Source organism: Pavona decussata, unplaced genomic scaffold (genome assembly GCF_977016875.1).
Source record: "Pavona decussata unplaced genomic scaffold, jaPavDecu1.1 SCAFFOLD_254, whole genome shotgun sequence".
Lineage (NCBI taxonomy): Eukaryota > Metazoa > Cnidaria > Anthozoa > Scleractinia > Agariciidae > Pavona > Pavona decussata.
In genome coordinates, this window is record NW_028145657.1 from 5,640,377 (window position 1) to 5,656,297 (window position 15,921).

Sequence of the window (15,921 nt, forward strand, 5' to 3'; positions counted from 1 at the left end):
TTTTGTTAAGAATATCGTTAACGTTGTAGGTGATTATACCCTGAGGGTAACCGTTTTGAAGCAAACGTTTTCGAAGATCATCTGGAGGAGATAGCAGCAAGGAAGCAGAGGAGCAAATTCAGTAGCAGCGATAAGTGAGTGTGCGGATAGATTTATTTTGTACTTAGGTCAAGGCAGTTGCTCGTGGCAAGACTTTTAAGTCTTAAAGGGGAAGTATCATGGGGATTTTTGACCTCTTTTGTTAAAAATGGTGAAATAAGACATTTGCTTTCCTTCAAAATAATTCTAGAACAACGAGAGGAGAGAAATCAACTGAATTCTTGGAATGAACAACTCGTGATCTGTTCTAGTGCATTTTGGAAACAAAAATGCGAGAACTTGAAAAACATTAGCCTAACATTTTTCAAGTATCAATCCATACCGGCCAACTCTGTCTCTGGCCAGAGGCACTAATCGACAGTTTTATTGCACTGGAGTGATAATTTATAACAAACTTGACGATTAATTTTTTGTTTCTGTTGTCAAACAAACATTTTTGGGTTTTGAAATGACACCAAATTTTCGTGATACTTCCCCTTTAAAAGGGGGAGAAAATAAATTGCTCATTTGATGTGGTAGGCCCTTAATTTCCTGTCGAGTTTCCCTTGCAATAGTGTCCATGTAGTTACTGGCCCTATATTTGGGCATAGCAGCTCCATGGTCTTTGATGCGGAAACAGTGGCCGCGGCAAAGCTTTCTCTTTGTTGTGCACAATGATGGATATGAAGGAATGTCACCATACAACTGCGCCTTAGTTTTATTTTCCCGCCAGGAGATGTTAGAACTGTACTCTCATAAGTCTGTTGCAGGTACCACTGATTCAGCCGATCTTGAAACTCATCTTTTAATGGCCCACGTTTCTGCTCCAAACAAATACGTGCTTTTCACACAATCCCTGAAGAAAGGCCAATTTGGTGGGCTTTGAGATGCCAGGTTTCAGTATTTCAAAAATTTGTTCTTATTTCGTCCATCAGTTGCAAGGCTGGATATATTTTTTTGAAAACTTTTCCTTAACTAGCCTTTAGTAAGCTGAATATCACTCTCATAAACTCACGGAACTTTTGTCTTGACATTTAGTTTAGTGTTTTGTAAGGGGGAGCATTTTAGCGTATGGTGGCGGAGGGGGGAGGGAAAGTTACTTTGTGAGAGGGGTCGTTCTTTGCGGGATTCTACTGTATCAGTGGTATATTTTATGACCCTTTCCTCTACTTCTGATTAAGGCTCCGGCATCTATCACAAAACACTGTTCAAAAAATGAAAAACTGGTACTAAAGGAATGTAACTTTGTTGTACCTCTTGTGATCGGGTAGTGATCAAACAGCGACAGAGGCCTCATGTTGCCTTTTAGTGGCACATCATTAACAACGGCGTAGTGCTCACAAGTCGTCTCTTCTTTCCTTTCAAAGAAAATAGGACATCTGTGTGCAGGCTGCAGCGACAGTAGCCTAAACATGGTTTGGGAACTATCGAAAATCACCGCATAAAGTTCAGGTTCATGTAAAAACTGACGTATGCAGGGAGAAGAGAGGTTTTGTGGTGATCCCTGTTCTTTTGCTATCATGTGAAAACATAACTTGCTACGATCATTTGCGATCAAGCAAGTGAAACTGAAAGATCCTGCGATCATCGTATGGAACCCTAACTTTGTAAGTGAAAACTACATCTTAGCTAAATGTTTTGTTTTGCTTGTTTTTATCTAATCATGGTTTCCATTTTGATACAATGTAGGTGTGGTAATCTTGTCGCCATTTCATGGCTTCCTTTTGGCCGACTTTCCCATCCGCCATGGAAACAAACAATTACGCCTGTTTGTGCCGTCTTCTGGTGGAAGTGGGATGGCAGGCTCTCAGGGATACCTTTGACAAAATACACCCTCCAACCGATCTTCATGACGTTTTGATGCGTCCTCCAGCACGTCCTATACTTCAGTCTCTCAAGCAAGAAAGAGTTCTTAGTACCCCACAGTGGAGGAAGCTGTACCCCATAATTACTTCGTCTCTATCATCAGGAGGCTTTGACATGCTGCTTCTGATATTGCTGCTGAAGAATATTTGCAGCTTGAATCCTCCGTCTACAGGTTGGGACAGTCTTCCGCCTGCTGAAGATACGGGTATCGCAGCAAACATAAGCAGGGTCATATATTATAGAAACAAGATCTACGAACTCCATGCTAGCCAAGGTTTCGTGGATGACACAACATTTAACACCATGTGGCGAGATATCAGTAATGCGCTGGTAGGTCTGGGAGCTGGAGCTATTTATTGGATCACTATCAATCGGCTCAAGACTGAGAGCATGGATCCTGAATTTTTCGAGCACTACCAAGATTTGTTAGAGCAGTGGAAGAGAGACGACGATAACATCAAAGACAAACGTGAAGAGATGAAAAGTATGAATGTAATAAATTTTAATAGTATTATTATATTTGCACATGCAATACACACGCAAAACAACAAGGTAAATAACAAATTGCTTTTTGTGAATACCGTCTGTTACATATTATGTAAGTTGCCTTCATAAAGGTTGCTTCATCTGAATTCACTAAAGCAGCATAACATTTTGGAGACGCGATACTTTTTAAACGGCAAAGCACGTTTCGGATGAAACCTTATCCATCGTCAGGAACAGTTGCTTGTGTTAGCTTGGTTTCTTGGTACACAAACGAAAACAGACATAAATTTGCTTGCTCAACTCTGTAACTTTATTTTTCTGTCCACCTTGTGGACCGTGACGTATCATGTGACTTGACACAAAAAACTTCTTATGAGGGGTGGGCTAGGTCCCTAGTCCCCACACACTCCTCCTCTAAAAGAAATGTCCTCCTGGCCTACTTGTACAATTAAAATCTCAAACATGCAAAGAGAAAAACAAACTGTTCTTGTAGGGTGATCAGGCCTACAAAGTTCGATCTATCTCCTAATCCAACGATTGAACAATAGTCAACTGCGTCTTCAGTGCACTGAAACACTGCCTCAAAATGCCTAGCATTTTCATTGAACAAGTCTGCTTTTTTTTTTTTCAAACAAACAAATAAACAAACAACAAGACAGTAACTGCTAAGTATGGCATTGTCATTCTTTGAAACACCTCAGAAAAATATTGGACGTTAATTCACCCCTTATTATATGGGGACTGCCACATAATGTTCTGTTTCGTAAAGAGCAATGCAGGTAAATTACTCCACTTTATTTTATCTCTCACTTAGTACGCGCGGTGTGATTGGTCAATTTATCGGGCCGTATTTCACTGTACGGCCCGCTAAATTTGAAAGTTTCCTTTCTTGCGTGCCCGATTGACCTCGGAGATATAATAAATATCTTACTAACCGTGTAAGAGATCCGTACTGTAAGTTACGGCTCCTTGTTTTTTTCCCGTTGATTTATGGTTGGGTCCGTAACTAATACAGTACAGACCTCGAACCCGGTTAGTGAGAGATATCTTTTTGGTCGACACTTATAGGACATACTGCCATTTAACAATGTCATAATGATAGTTTGTATTTAAGGGAGACGCCTGATTGACTTTTTCATTTTCTCTATCAAGGAATGGTTGAAAGTAAGGGTGAAAAAAGTGAAGAAAGCAGGGAAGATAATTTTGGAGAAATGGAAGGTACGTACTGGGAAGTTTGAGCTTATAAGACGATAAAGTACCGTTGTGTTTGTTATTTGGCTGTGGGAAGACTGGTATGCCATAAGCTTACGCTTACATGAGATCTCGACCTTAGACAATGGGGGATGGATAATCGCTCACAAAGTGGACTGATATCTAAAGATGTCAAGAGGCGTTTATTTGAATATCTCTTAGGAAGATCGCAAACAAAATGAAGAAACATCTGCTTTATAACTTTTTACTGTAAAATAGATATTTATTCCTAAGCATAAATTAGGATTTCTATTTGTTTCCATGTGTTATTTTTTGAGATTTATAGGAGGAAAATTATGCGGCGAAGCCGCTGCAGTGAGGCGCGAAGCGCCTAGAGGAAAATAAATAATTTGTGTGACCAGAAGTTATTTTTTTCTTCTCAGCCCTTCACGCCTCGCTGCAGCGGCTTCACTGCGTAATTTCCCTCCATCAAACGAAAAAAAAAAAAAAAATAACCTCTGGCACCCAGGGTAAGGAAGAGGTGACACTTCAGCTGAATTCATCCACGGACCGAAAAGTTCGCACCGATGTCAGCATTGCTTTTGCCATGCGAATTGAAACTGAATCAACAGAGGGGAAACGCGAGAAGCAACAAATGAGACTAATGTTGCATGTGGTCTGCATTTTGTACTGATCGATGCTGAAGTATCAGGGGCACCCAATGACATTTTCTCTCAGATCCTTTGTAGCGCCATTTTAGGCTATCTGGAGTGCCTTTAAAGCTCTATACTAGGTTTATTTTAGGCAGCGCTATAATATTTTTATTTGTTCGGTCATTCTAGGGGAACTTGAATCTTTTCGAAATAACTATGGCATTTTTGTCCATTTCCCGAAAACCGTAGGTCTTATTTCCTTTCCGAAATTCTTGGCTGACCTTTTTTCGGTACCCGAAACAACATTTTTATCAATCCGAAAACACTAGGCCTTAATTTTCCCATATCACGAAAGTTCGTGGTGAAAATTCCCGTAAGAAAATTGTAGAGGATTAAGGGCCTTCCGAACAGATAATTTACTGAAACGATCCATTGGGTTCCCCTTAAGTATTACTGGGACAAATCCGTTTGGTTAATACTGTATTATAGACAACTGTTGAACACTAGTTTATAAATGCCTCGCGGAACCTCTGGAAATGTTTAAAGGACCATTGAAATCTGCGTTGAATGGCGAAAGAGAGAAAGGCTCTCTTCGGTCGCGTTCACAAACAACGAAAATCAATCCCACATTTTCAGTTATGCCGCAAACAGTACTACATGGTAGTAATCTCGGGTATCAAAAAACCATTCAGCAATGCAACGTTTTTCTTTCTTTCTTTTTTTTGAAGCGGCCAAAATTTCCAAATACAGCGTCGAACTATCCTGACTCGTCCAAAAGGAAATCAGTTTTTTTCTCTGATCCAACAACAAAACCCTCTGAGTGTATTTCAAAATAAAAATACTTGTTCTCACGAGCGCTGCGGTCTGTGTGCGTGGTTTTTTCTAATAATTCGACTAAATTAGAATTCATTACAACAACAACAAAACACGGCTTTTGCAACAATACACAGTCACTGAAATGTTTCTCTTGAGTACGCATTATATAATATATACTACCTGCTCTCACCTCTATTTTTTAAGAACTACTCTTTGACACGATTGCGCGAAAGTTGACGCCTTCATCACATAAGAAACGAAATACGATCATGGATTAATGGAATAGGAATGTTGCAAGTTACTGGGCATCCAGCTGAGATAGGGGACTAAAAGTCTCCTATCTCAGCTGGATGCCTAGCTCTTTTTTTGAGAGTTTAAGGGGGTGTTTACATGATACCGGCGTGACTTTCATTCCAGTACGAGTTCACTACAGTTCCCTCTTGTGGCTCTGTGTTCGTTTACATGATATCGGCACAAAAATATTAATCTTGTACCGAAGCAAGTCATATCGGTGCGAGTTCACCCCGGTAACTGTACCAGGCGAGATTTTCATTCCGGTATGAAAACTCGTTCCGATGCCATGTAAATGCAGTACGGCCGTTCGCTCCAGCATGAAATCACTCTTCTGGGAGTCTAGAATGGATAGCGCATGAGCAGTCTTCAATATTCAATTCAATATGGCGCCAAAATCACGTCGGTCTACAAAAAGTATCCCTTCAAGTAAACACGGTCTGAAATCACAATGTCATACCGGTATCAAACTCGCACCGGTGCGAGTTTTCACATGTAAACACCCCCTAAAAGTGTTGACGGGCCTGCATGACTCTAGCCTCAAATCCGCAAATTACTGGCAAGAAAGGAGGAGAGATTGGGGCGAGAGAGGAAAAAGGATGACCCCTGAGGTTATATTGTCTTTTGAATTACCCGTTTCGGCGAAAAGGAAATTCCAATAGGACATTTTCATGATGGCGTCATTTGACTACAACTACCAGAATCCTTCAGTGTTTTTGTTTTCTCATGCTAATTAGAGCTATTGTTCTTTGCTCTCCACTGGGATTACAAAATTTGAATTTGAAAAGGAAAATGAAATGAATTCCGGTAGTTGTAGTCAAATGATGCCATCATGAAAATGGCCTATTGGTCAGCTACTCGTCAATCTGTCAACAAAAAAAGTCTCAGTTTGTGGGGAGTCCACTTTTCGCGCGTAGCCTTGAGATAAGATGGGGCACAGAAAAGATGTTTTGAAACATGTTTGCGAGGAAAAGTTAGGCAGAATAATTATTAAATCTCAACAAGAGGAAGCTTTTTTATCACTTTTGAATGGAAAGGACGTATTTGCTAGTGTATTCACCAACGGGATTTGGTAAAAGTCTTATCTACCAAAGCGTTGTTTTTACGAGAGACGCACTCGATGGGCAAAATGTTTGCCTTCGATCATCGTGGTTATTTCACTTCAAAGCTTCATCCAAAAGTAGTTGGGAAGCGATGAATTTAATCTCAAGTCTGTATAGATAACTCTCCAAGAAGATGTTTTTAAAATTGTGAAAGAAGGTGAAGTAGAGGTTCTCTACACATCGGTGGAGAATGTGCTAAGTGATCACTTCCTGGACATCCTTCGCGCACCAAATTCTAAATTTACCCAACACTTGAAGTTTAATATATTAGTTGAAGAGTCACATACAGTATTTACTCAGTAAGTTATCTATTTGACTTTCACTTGACTCCCATTTGACTTCAAAACTTTATAGTACCTCAAACGATTACCATTTTGGATGTTCTACCACTGAGCTACAGGAGACTTGTGGGAGTTAAGGCCATTAAACTAGGTTCTTGGGACAAATATCCTGCATAACTGCTATGATTGGAATGTCATGTGTGGCATATGAAGAATGGAATAAATGTCTTGGGTTCGAATCTTGATAGGAGCACTCTGAGTTTTTTCTGGTTATCCCTGTGTCACTTACTGAATAATACATCATTCTCATTTATTCACCATGAGGTTTAAAATATTCTCTCACATTTATTCCATTTCGGTAATTAAAATATAGTACTATTAAAAATAGTTATAATTAATAAAAAATACAATATATAATAATGCATTCTTAAATACTTTTCATAGATGAGCTGGGTTAATTGACAATTAACCAAAACATGTCAAAGGTTTTTTCAAGAAATTTTTTTCTTTGGATTTTATAGACAACATATTTTTCAGTCAGTTATATTTATTTATTATAAAATCATTAACTTACAGCCTTGTTCAACTTTTCTTTATTATAACTTACACCTGCATGCTAAATATAATCTGAGTTTGATTTTACAATAATTATTACACTGATGTAAGCATTATAATTGGAATCACCAACAAGATATTTCTTTGTTATATTTATTGGTATACCTAATGTAAGCTGTTCTGTTTTCAGCTGGAAACAATTCAAATACCTCATCATCTTCATATACAGCAGGCCAATTTATACAAGGGCAAGAGGAACCACTTCCTCCTGGGTAAGTTCATCAGGTCCCTTCCATTCTCCAAAATTATAATTGTTAGTGATACAAACAGCTGTATATGATAGTTACAGTGTATCGATTAGCTCTGTTGGTTTGTTTCAGATGAGAGGGGTGTGTTCATGGTCCCTTCATTTCTCCAAAATTATATACAAAATGTTATAAATACTAATAAATAGTTATATGTGTTGGTTTGTTTCAGATGGGAGGGGTGTGTTCATGGTCCCTTCATTCTCCAATATATTTAGTAAATATATTGTTACAAGAAATATAAGTGATACATGTAGAAACTGATGTTTCAGTGCCTCTTGCACCATTATCAAGGTTACATAATTAATGATAAAAAAAAGCGGTTTGTGAATACGCTAAGTTAAAAGCGTAGAAAAGTGCCAAGCTAATTATAATTACATGAATACTTTAGCACAAAGAGAATCAGACTGTACATTCAGTGTTGGTTTGAGATCTTGAATACACAACATCTCATTGACAAGGCAGTCAATCATTAATTACCGGTATGTAACCTTGATAATGGCCCAAGATGCATTAAAACGTTGCTTGCTATCACTTAAATTAAATATGTTTCTTGTCTCATGTATTTCCAAATCACTTTTGACTAATAAATTGTATGTGTTAATAAAAATACCTTATTAACTGCTATATTATCCCATTTTTTAATTATTTAAGTACTACCCGTAGTAAACTTAATAAGTAACATTAAATTAAATGACACTTTATTGTGAGCTTTTAATTATTTTAATAATTATTTTATTGGGAAAGGAATCAAGACAGCAAGGGAAGAACATACTATGTAAATCTCAACACAGGGACAACCACATTTGAACTACCCTGCGGTGCTGAAGACTTGGTAAGAAACATTGCCAGTCAAGAACAACATGATTTAATCTGTTCCTTTCACAAATGTTTTATGATGTTATGTCAAAAATTAATAATGTTGTAATATGTAAAATGTCCTCTAAATATTTAGAATTGCGCATGATCATCGAAAATCAATTAACACGTTAATCCTTCAATTCCACCACACAATGCTGCATGGAGCCTTCAGGCTCCTTAATTATTAATCAAATATGTTGTTGCACCGCATGCCATATACAGTGTAGTTAGTTAATAAAATTCAGAAGGTGTAAGAAACTCTGACTTGTTAAAAATCACAGTATAATCACAGTATAATGTGTTATATTAATAATCATTCTGCATGTTTTCCTTTTAAAGAGCACAAACAATAGTGGCCCACCACAGCTTAGTGTTCCTCTCCCATCAATCAGCGACATTCATACAACAACAAAACCTCCCAAAGATGCTCATCTGCCTGTTGATGTTCTGTTGCTAACAGTGAAGAACTGCGAGTTTGTAGCTTGTTATATGCAGTTGAAAAATCCTTACAGATGCTGGTTTGATGGTCTTGGGTTTGTCTATTTTGAGGATGTGGATGAAACAGGAAATCAAGAGGAGAAAGTAAAAGTGGCATTGATGAGATGCTATAAAGGTTCTTGTGGTCCTGGTGGTTCGTTGATTTCTATAAAAAATGCTGTCACTAAGTTAAGACCCAAGGCTGTTATTTCTGCAGGAATATGCAGCGGTCTTAAGCCTGATGAATCCAACTTGGGAGATGTTGTTGTTTCTGCAAAGTTAAGTGGTCAGTCAACAGGCATGAGAAGTTATGTGAGCAGACGCTTTCTTAACATCATAAAGCATTCAGCAGAAGGTTGGCATGCACCCTTAACAAACTCAGAAGGTCGCGAAATCAAAGTACACTTTGATGGTGAATTTCTGAGTGGCCCAGAGCAGGTCAGAGCTGAGTGGCGACGTGAGCAACTAACTGCATCCTACCCACAGGCAACAGCTATCGAATTGGAAGGGGAAGGTGAGTTGGTATCCTAATTAATGTGCTAAATCTTCCTTATAAGTGCCTGAGACAGCCATAAATGTATCACAAACTGAATTATTGTGTTGATAAAATCCCTGATATGAAGTTTCTTGAGTTTGAATGTTGATAACTTTGAATGTCTGTATAGCTGTCTGTTGTGGCAATTTTGCAGTTAAATATAAACAACTAGAATCAAAAGCACCTCCCATGTGCCCTTCCTATGAGAATTGTTGTTACAACTGGGAATACAGAGTCACCATAATATTCATTGCTAGAAAAAAAGGCACTGTTAATTACTTGTTTGGTGTTTTAGGTGTCTTTGTGCACATTAATTGCCCCAAACGTTCCAGGATACAGATGTTCAGTGTGTTAATTGTCCTTAAATTGCACAGTCTACTCTATCTGAGCTTTTTTGATGGATTCAATCATGCTTAGTTTATTCGATGGCTTTGACGGTCAGGTATCATGCATTGGCTTTCAGACTGTAAATATTTGTGTAGTCTGGGAAAATTGAACTGGGTGAAACTGTTGGCCAGACCATTCTTTCATCAGGCTCCTGTCTCTGGGCATTTAATTCCTGCTAGGTTTCGTTCAACCAACCTGTGAAAGCAATTAGTGTCTTGGCCATAGCTCTTGGGATCATCAGTAAATTCAAGCTTATTATAAACAACCTGTAAAATATGATATGTGCAAGGTGGCACCCCACTCACTGCCTCTTACACTCACGAAAAAGTTAATGTAACTTTAAGAGTGCTGCCCTGATAATGGTTAGAACAGTTGGTTTTGCAACAATAGGTTTTGCAAGCGGGCTCTACGTTATGGCCACATCAGCAAATATACACCTATAACTGATGTAATTACTATCAAAGATAGGCTACTATGGGATAAGATAGCTGCTGATAATACTCATCCCCTTCATGAACTGCTGCCACCCCAGAGATCAAGAAGCCTTAGGAAAAGGGGATACCCTTACATCCTGCCACGTGTCAGAACTGAACGTCATAAACTCTGTTTTGTGAATAGATGCCTTTTCAATTTTATGTAACTGGCTTTGCACATTTGACAATAGTTTGTGATTAGTTCTTTTTTATAGTAGTTAGTTATATAAAATTGTAAGTCCAGACGTATGACTCTGGGCATGTTTCTTTTGGCATTTGTTAATAAAGAATTCATTCAACAATTAACTAATAATATTACTATATCCATACATGGCTAATTAATTAATTATTGGCTCTTAGACATAACATACATGTATAAATAAATAAAAATGATAATGAAGAGAATGTGAGTCAGCTTTGTGCTGTTTGCCATTTATTGTCATTGCTGTCTCAAAAAACCTTGATGTCATGCCTTAAATATTCCCCTTTATATTACAGGCCTTTGTACAGCAGCATTTGATGATCAGATTGAATGGCTTATTGTTAAAGGAATAGCTGATTATGCAGACGGTGCTGAGTTAAATGCAGAGAGTTGGAGACCTTTTGCTAGTGTGATGGCAGCTTCTGTAGTTTCACACATCTTAAGTGAAATAAATACGAGTCCCTTAGAAATGACTGCATGGGAGGCTAAAGGCTGATCAGATGATTAGTCTTCAGGCTAAAGTTTTCATTCCAGGACTACTGAACCAAATTGGTCAGCAGAGAGGACAACAAATCAGCACCTCTACCCACCCAGCCTCAGTGACTTTATTGTAACCTTACCAGGGTGGGCTGGGGCGAGGAGATGGCATAACCATTATTTATAATCACCAGTGTCACATGGTATTGTAGAGTTTTAATGTCAAGCAAATGTGCAGAAATCGTTAAAAATTAATGTCATATGGTTGCATGTAAATCTCTCAGACTGCTTTGATGTTAATAGATTTCTTTTTTATCTCAAATTCATCAGACAGTAGTTCAAGCAAGAAATCAAAGAGAGAGTCGTCATTTCCTAGTAATCAGGATCCCAAGCGCATCAGACTTGGAGGTACTTACCTTAAGCTATGTAGATTTAGCAGCAGATTTCTAAAATCTGTAAATTAGATAGTCACCAATTAAACTTTGTTCGAAGAGGCACAATTTATTCATGCTATCCACCGAAGGAATATTGCAAAAATGCCAATTGTTTGGAGGCTGATCAGATGATTAGTCTTCAGGCCAAAGAGTTGATTTTAGGGCTATTGAGCCAAAGTGGTTAGCAGAGAGGATAACAAATCAGCAACTCTACCCACCCAGCCACAGTGCCTTTATTGTAACCTTACCAGAGGGGGCTGGGGCGAGGAGATGGCACAACTTTTTAACAGTTATCTTAAAGTTTATCACCGAGTGAGTGGTATTAGTTACATTTACATTTCCGACAATGTGTAAAAATCTTACAAAATTTCATGTCACGTACTTACAATAATAATCTCTTAGACTGATGTTAATAGATTTCTTTTTTGTCATAGATTCATCAGAAAGTAGTTCAACCAAGAAATCTGGTACCCAGGAACTCAAGGGCGTCAAAGGTGGAGGTACCGTCCGATCTTATCTTTTTCAGCTTTTTATCAGTTTCATTTACAGGTTAATTTAGCAAATTTAACAATTTCAATTTACCAAAAGTGAACTTTGTTCAAAGTGACGCAATTCTTTTAAGCTGTTACCAAAAACCGTGAAAAATGCCGAATTATTGGTGACTTTTTCATCTTCAGGAGATACTTTTAATAATCAAGAGCGGCTTGTGGCACATTTTGTCATAACTTGCTGGATATTGAGTAGAGCTGTTTATGAATAAGTGAACGACCAGCAGTTTAATGTACGCAACATACATGTAAGCAGTTGAAAAAAAGAAAGCCTGAAAAACATAGTTACAGGCTTGAGCGGGATTTGAACCTATGACCTCTTGTGATACCAGCGCAGTGCTCTACCAACTGAGTTGTCAAGCCAACTGGGAGCTGGTCATTCTGTGAATCAGATATGTGATGTATCAGTATCTTCTCATTTCCTCTTATCACTCCCATCACACTATACGCTCCATCCCTTACAGCCTTGCACTTCGCTTTCGCCGTATTTGTTCTAACCATATAGCATGGATGTTACATACTTCATACTAATGAGCTTATAGACTACCTTGCCAATCGCAGTAACCACAACCCAAATACAGCGGGCTTCTGACGTTGCTCTCACTGACGCACTTAAAGACAAACCTTTGACACGGACTGACACCATTCCTTTCGTTATTACTTGGGCGGAGCGCCAAGTTATAAAATAGGATTTCTTCGTCTACGCCAAAACGCAGTGATCTACTGCGCGTGCGCTACATGTTGGCCGAGTCTGCGAGTCTGCATGTATTCGTCATAAGCCGCCATTACGGGACAAAAAACAAGGACGTAAAATTAACACAACGAATATCGTATTCTTAAAAGAAAACAGCTAGTATGTGTGTTGTCTGCTAACTCCTTCCATTGAACGAAACTAAAGGGCAACTTTCCTTTCAGGACGGATATTTTCCAAAAGTTCGACTTCAATTTTAAAACCTCAGACGCTCTTTTGGCTCTTCTCGATAAATCCCCATTCGGTGTCAAACGTAATCGATAAGATCAGGCCGTAAACACTGAATTTACACACAGCCGAGCAAAAAATTTCATTTCTCTGGCCGCAATATAAAAAAGAAAACGTTCAATTAACTTTAAAGATTCAAGACCATTCCGTGGGTGAAAGGCTTAGGGTAAAGTAGGAAACTAAAACTAAAGCTTCGAAAACAAGACGCTGTGGGAGCGTTTACTTGGGCGCCGTTGTATTAGGAGTATCTGAGCATGCACGTTAGTTCAGTCTTTGGTGACAGGTGAACGATTAAAGATTCGCTGAGATCCTAAGGCATCATATTTGCGATAAACGTGATGTAGTTCGACCGAAAATGCACGCAAACAAAATAAAACATTACTCTCTTTAATACTAAACACGTCGGATTTTGTAACCATGAGGTGCATCTAAGATAATGATGGATTTTGGCGACAAAGGAGTTTTTGCGGTTCCAGTGGTAATGATGAATTTTTGCGACAGAGGGGTATTTGTGCGTATACCTTCCCACCCTGATACCCTTTTTTTCTGGGCTTTCTATGAGAGATGTTCCAGCTTTTTCACTGATAACAGCGCACGATCGCAAAATGTCCCGCAGAACGTGCAATATGACACGCGTGCGAAAAGACATGCGTTCTATATGGGACGCGTGCGGATAAGACAAACCTCACAGAACATCCGATTTACAGAAAGTTAACTCAACGAATCTACTTCATGATCACTGGAATAGGACAGAACTTTAATGACAAAATCAAAGCGCTCTGTGAGTGACCAACGAATGAACTATTTCAAATTATGTCTACAGTTATTTGTTTATTAAACACGCAAAAAAAAAAACTTCACTCGCACTGGAAGGTAACGCAAAGGTCGAAGGGTACGTTCATTCTTTTAGTGGTTTTGCGTGATTGCCAATGGACAAAATATCGTGACACAAAAGAGAGTGTTTCCAGAATTTAAAAGGGCTTTAAATGAAAGAAGCTGGGTTTATAATGTGGAAAGACACTGCAACTCCCGTGGCTATTGAATAACAAGCAGAAACCGTCCAGTTTTCCTTCCAAGAACCGCCGAAAATATTTTCTTTCTGAATGCCGCGTCGCCGGATGAAACTTGATACACGTGAACGATTTAGGTTGCCTAGCACGTGACCGATTTCTTTCCCGGTGTTTTCAGCATGGCAATTCCTTTCTGCATCCAAACGACGGCTTCTTTCAACGTTTTGTGACATCGGAAGGGGCTTTCAGTTTTGCTAAAGCCCGGGTGCTAAAGTTGCTATTTTGGCTTTATCCAATGTAAAAATAAAAATGCCTTTGGCGTTGCTGTACTCAGTTGTTGTTGGTATGAATATGCAAATTTTCAGCGTTTACGTTTGTTCCAATGAATCGATCTTATCGCTAACACTCGACTCCGAAGGAAAGATTTTTTTTTTCAGATTCTACGTTTAGCGTGTCAATTTGGCGTGCCCGTGCGCTCACCTTTTTCCCTGTTTTCCCGTGAGGATCACATTTTGGTTTTATCCAAGTGAACGTAAATAAGAAATTAATTCGCCAAGCGTTGATTGACACTGTGCATTAGCAAACTTTCAGTGTTTACATTTGTTCTGGTGAATAGATCTTATCGCTCACACTGGACCCCGAATGAAATTTATTTTCGAAGCTTTAGTTTTAGTTTCCTACTTTACCCTAAGCGTTTCACTCACGGAATGGTCTTGAATCTTTAAAGTTAATTGAACGTTTTCTTTTTTATATTGCGGCCAGAGAAATGAAATTTTTTGCTCGGCAGTGTTTACGGCCTGATCTTATCGATTACGTTTGACACCGAATGGGGATTTATCGAGAAGAGCCAAAAGAGCGTCTGAGGTTAATTGAAGTCGAACTTTTGGAAAATATCCGTCCTGAAAGGAAAGTTGCCCCTTAGTTTCGTTCAATGGAAGGAGTTAGCAGACAACACACATACTAGCTGTTTTCTTTTAAGAATACGATATTCGTTGTGTTAATTTTACGTCCTTGTTTTTTGCCCCGTAATGGCGGCTTATGATGAATACATGCAGACTCGCAGACTCGGCCAACATGTAGCGCACGCGCAGTAGATCACTGCGTTTTGGCGTAGACGAAGAAATCCTATTTTATAACTTGGCGCTCCGCCCAAGTAATAAATTTCATTCGGGGTCCAGTGTGAGCGATAAGATCTATTCGAGAGCAGTGCGATTATGGCTAAATCGGAGAATAGTATGTCCGATTTAGGCGTACTATTCTACGATTTACCACTAAGGTTTTTACCTATATTACGATTGAAGTCTCCGATTCTTCCGATTCTACGATTTTAGCTTAAGAGACTTTAGAAATGATTATCCGATTCTACGATTCTTCCGATTCTACGATTTTACCATAAGACACTTTAGAAATGATTATCCGATTCTACGATTCTTCCGATTCTACGATTTTACCATAAGCCACTTTAGAAATGATTATCCGATTCTGCGATTCTTCCGATTCTACGATTTTACCTTAAGAGACTTTAGAAATGATTGTCCAATTCTACGATTCTTCCGACTCTACGATTTTGCCTTAAGAACGAGATATATTCATGTGTAGTGCGCTTGTTTCGGCTAATGGATTAAAGAACGAGATATATTCATGTGTAGTGCGCTTGTTTCGGGAAGAATCGTATAATCGGAAGAATCGGAATAATCGGAGAATCGTGCCAAGTAGGAAAATCGGAGAATCGGAAGAATCGTATCTCAAAACTCATTTTTTGCTATTCTCCGATTTAACCATAATCGCACCCTTCTGATCTATTCACCAGAACAAATGTAAACACTGAAAGTTTGCTAATGCAAAGTGGCAATCAACGCTTGACGAATTAATTTCTTTATTTACGTTCACTTGGATAAAACCAAAATGTGATC

At 38.7% G+C, this 15,921-nt stretch overlaps 1 protein-coding gene and 1 pseudogene across 2 annotated transcripts in view; both read left to right on the forward strand.

Moving 5' to 3' along the window:
* LOC146456780 (NLR family CARD domain-containing protein 4-like) overlaps positions 1-15,921 on the forward strand; it is an 81,185-nt pseudogene that overhangs the window by 42,657 nt on the left and 22,607 nt on the right. The window lies entirely within an intron of this gene.
* LOC146456783 (uncharacterized) lies at positions 591-12,231 on the forward strand. The gene is made up of 9 exons (XM_085092734.1): positions 591-2,428; positions 3,583-3,648; positions 7,511-7,592; positions 8,373-8,460; positions 8,826-9,477; positions 10,857-11,003; positions 11,368-11,445; positions 11,906-11,971; positions 12,149-12,231. The coding sequence occupies exons 1-9, from the start codon at positions 1,792-1,794 to the stop codon at positions 12,229-12,231; spliced, it is 1,899 nt and encodes a 632-aa protein (XP_084948860.1). The 5' UTR covers positions 591-1,791.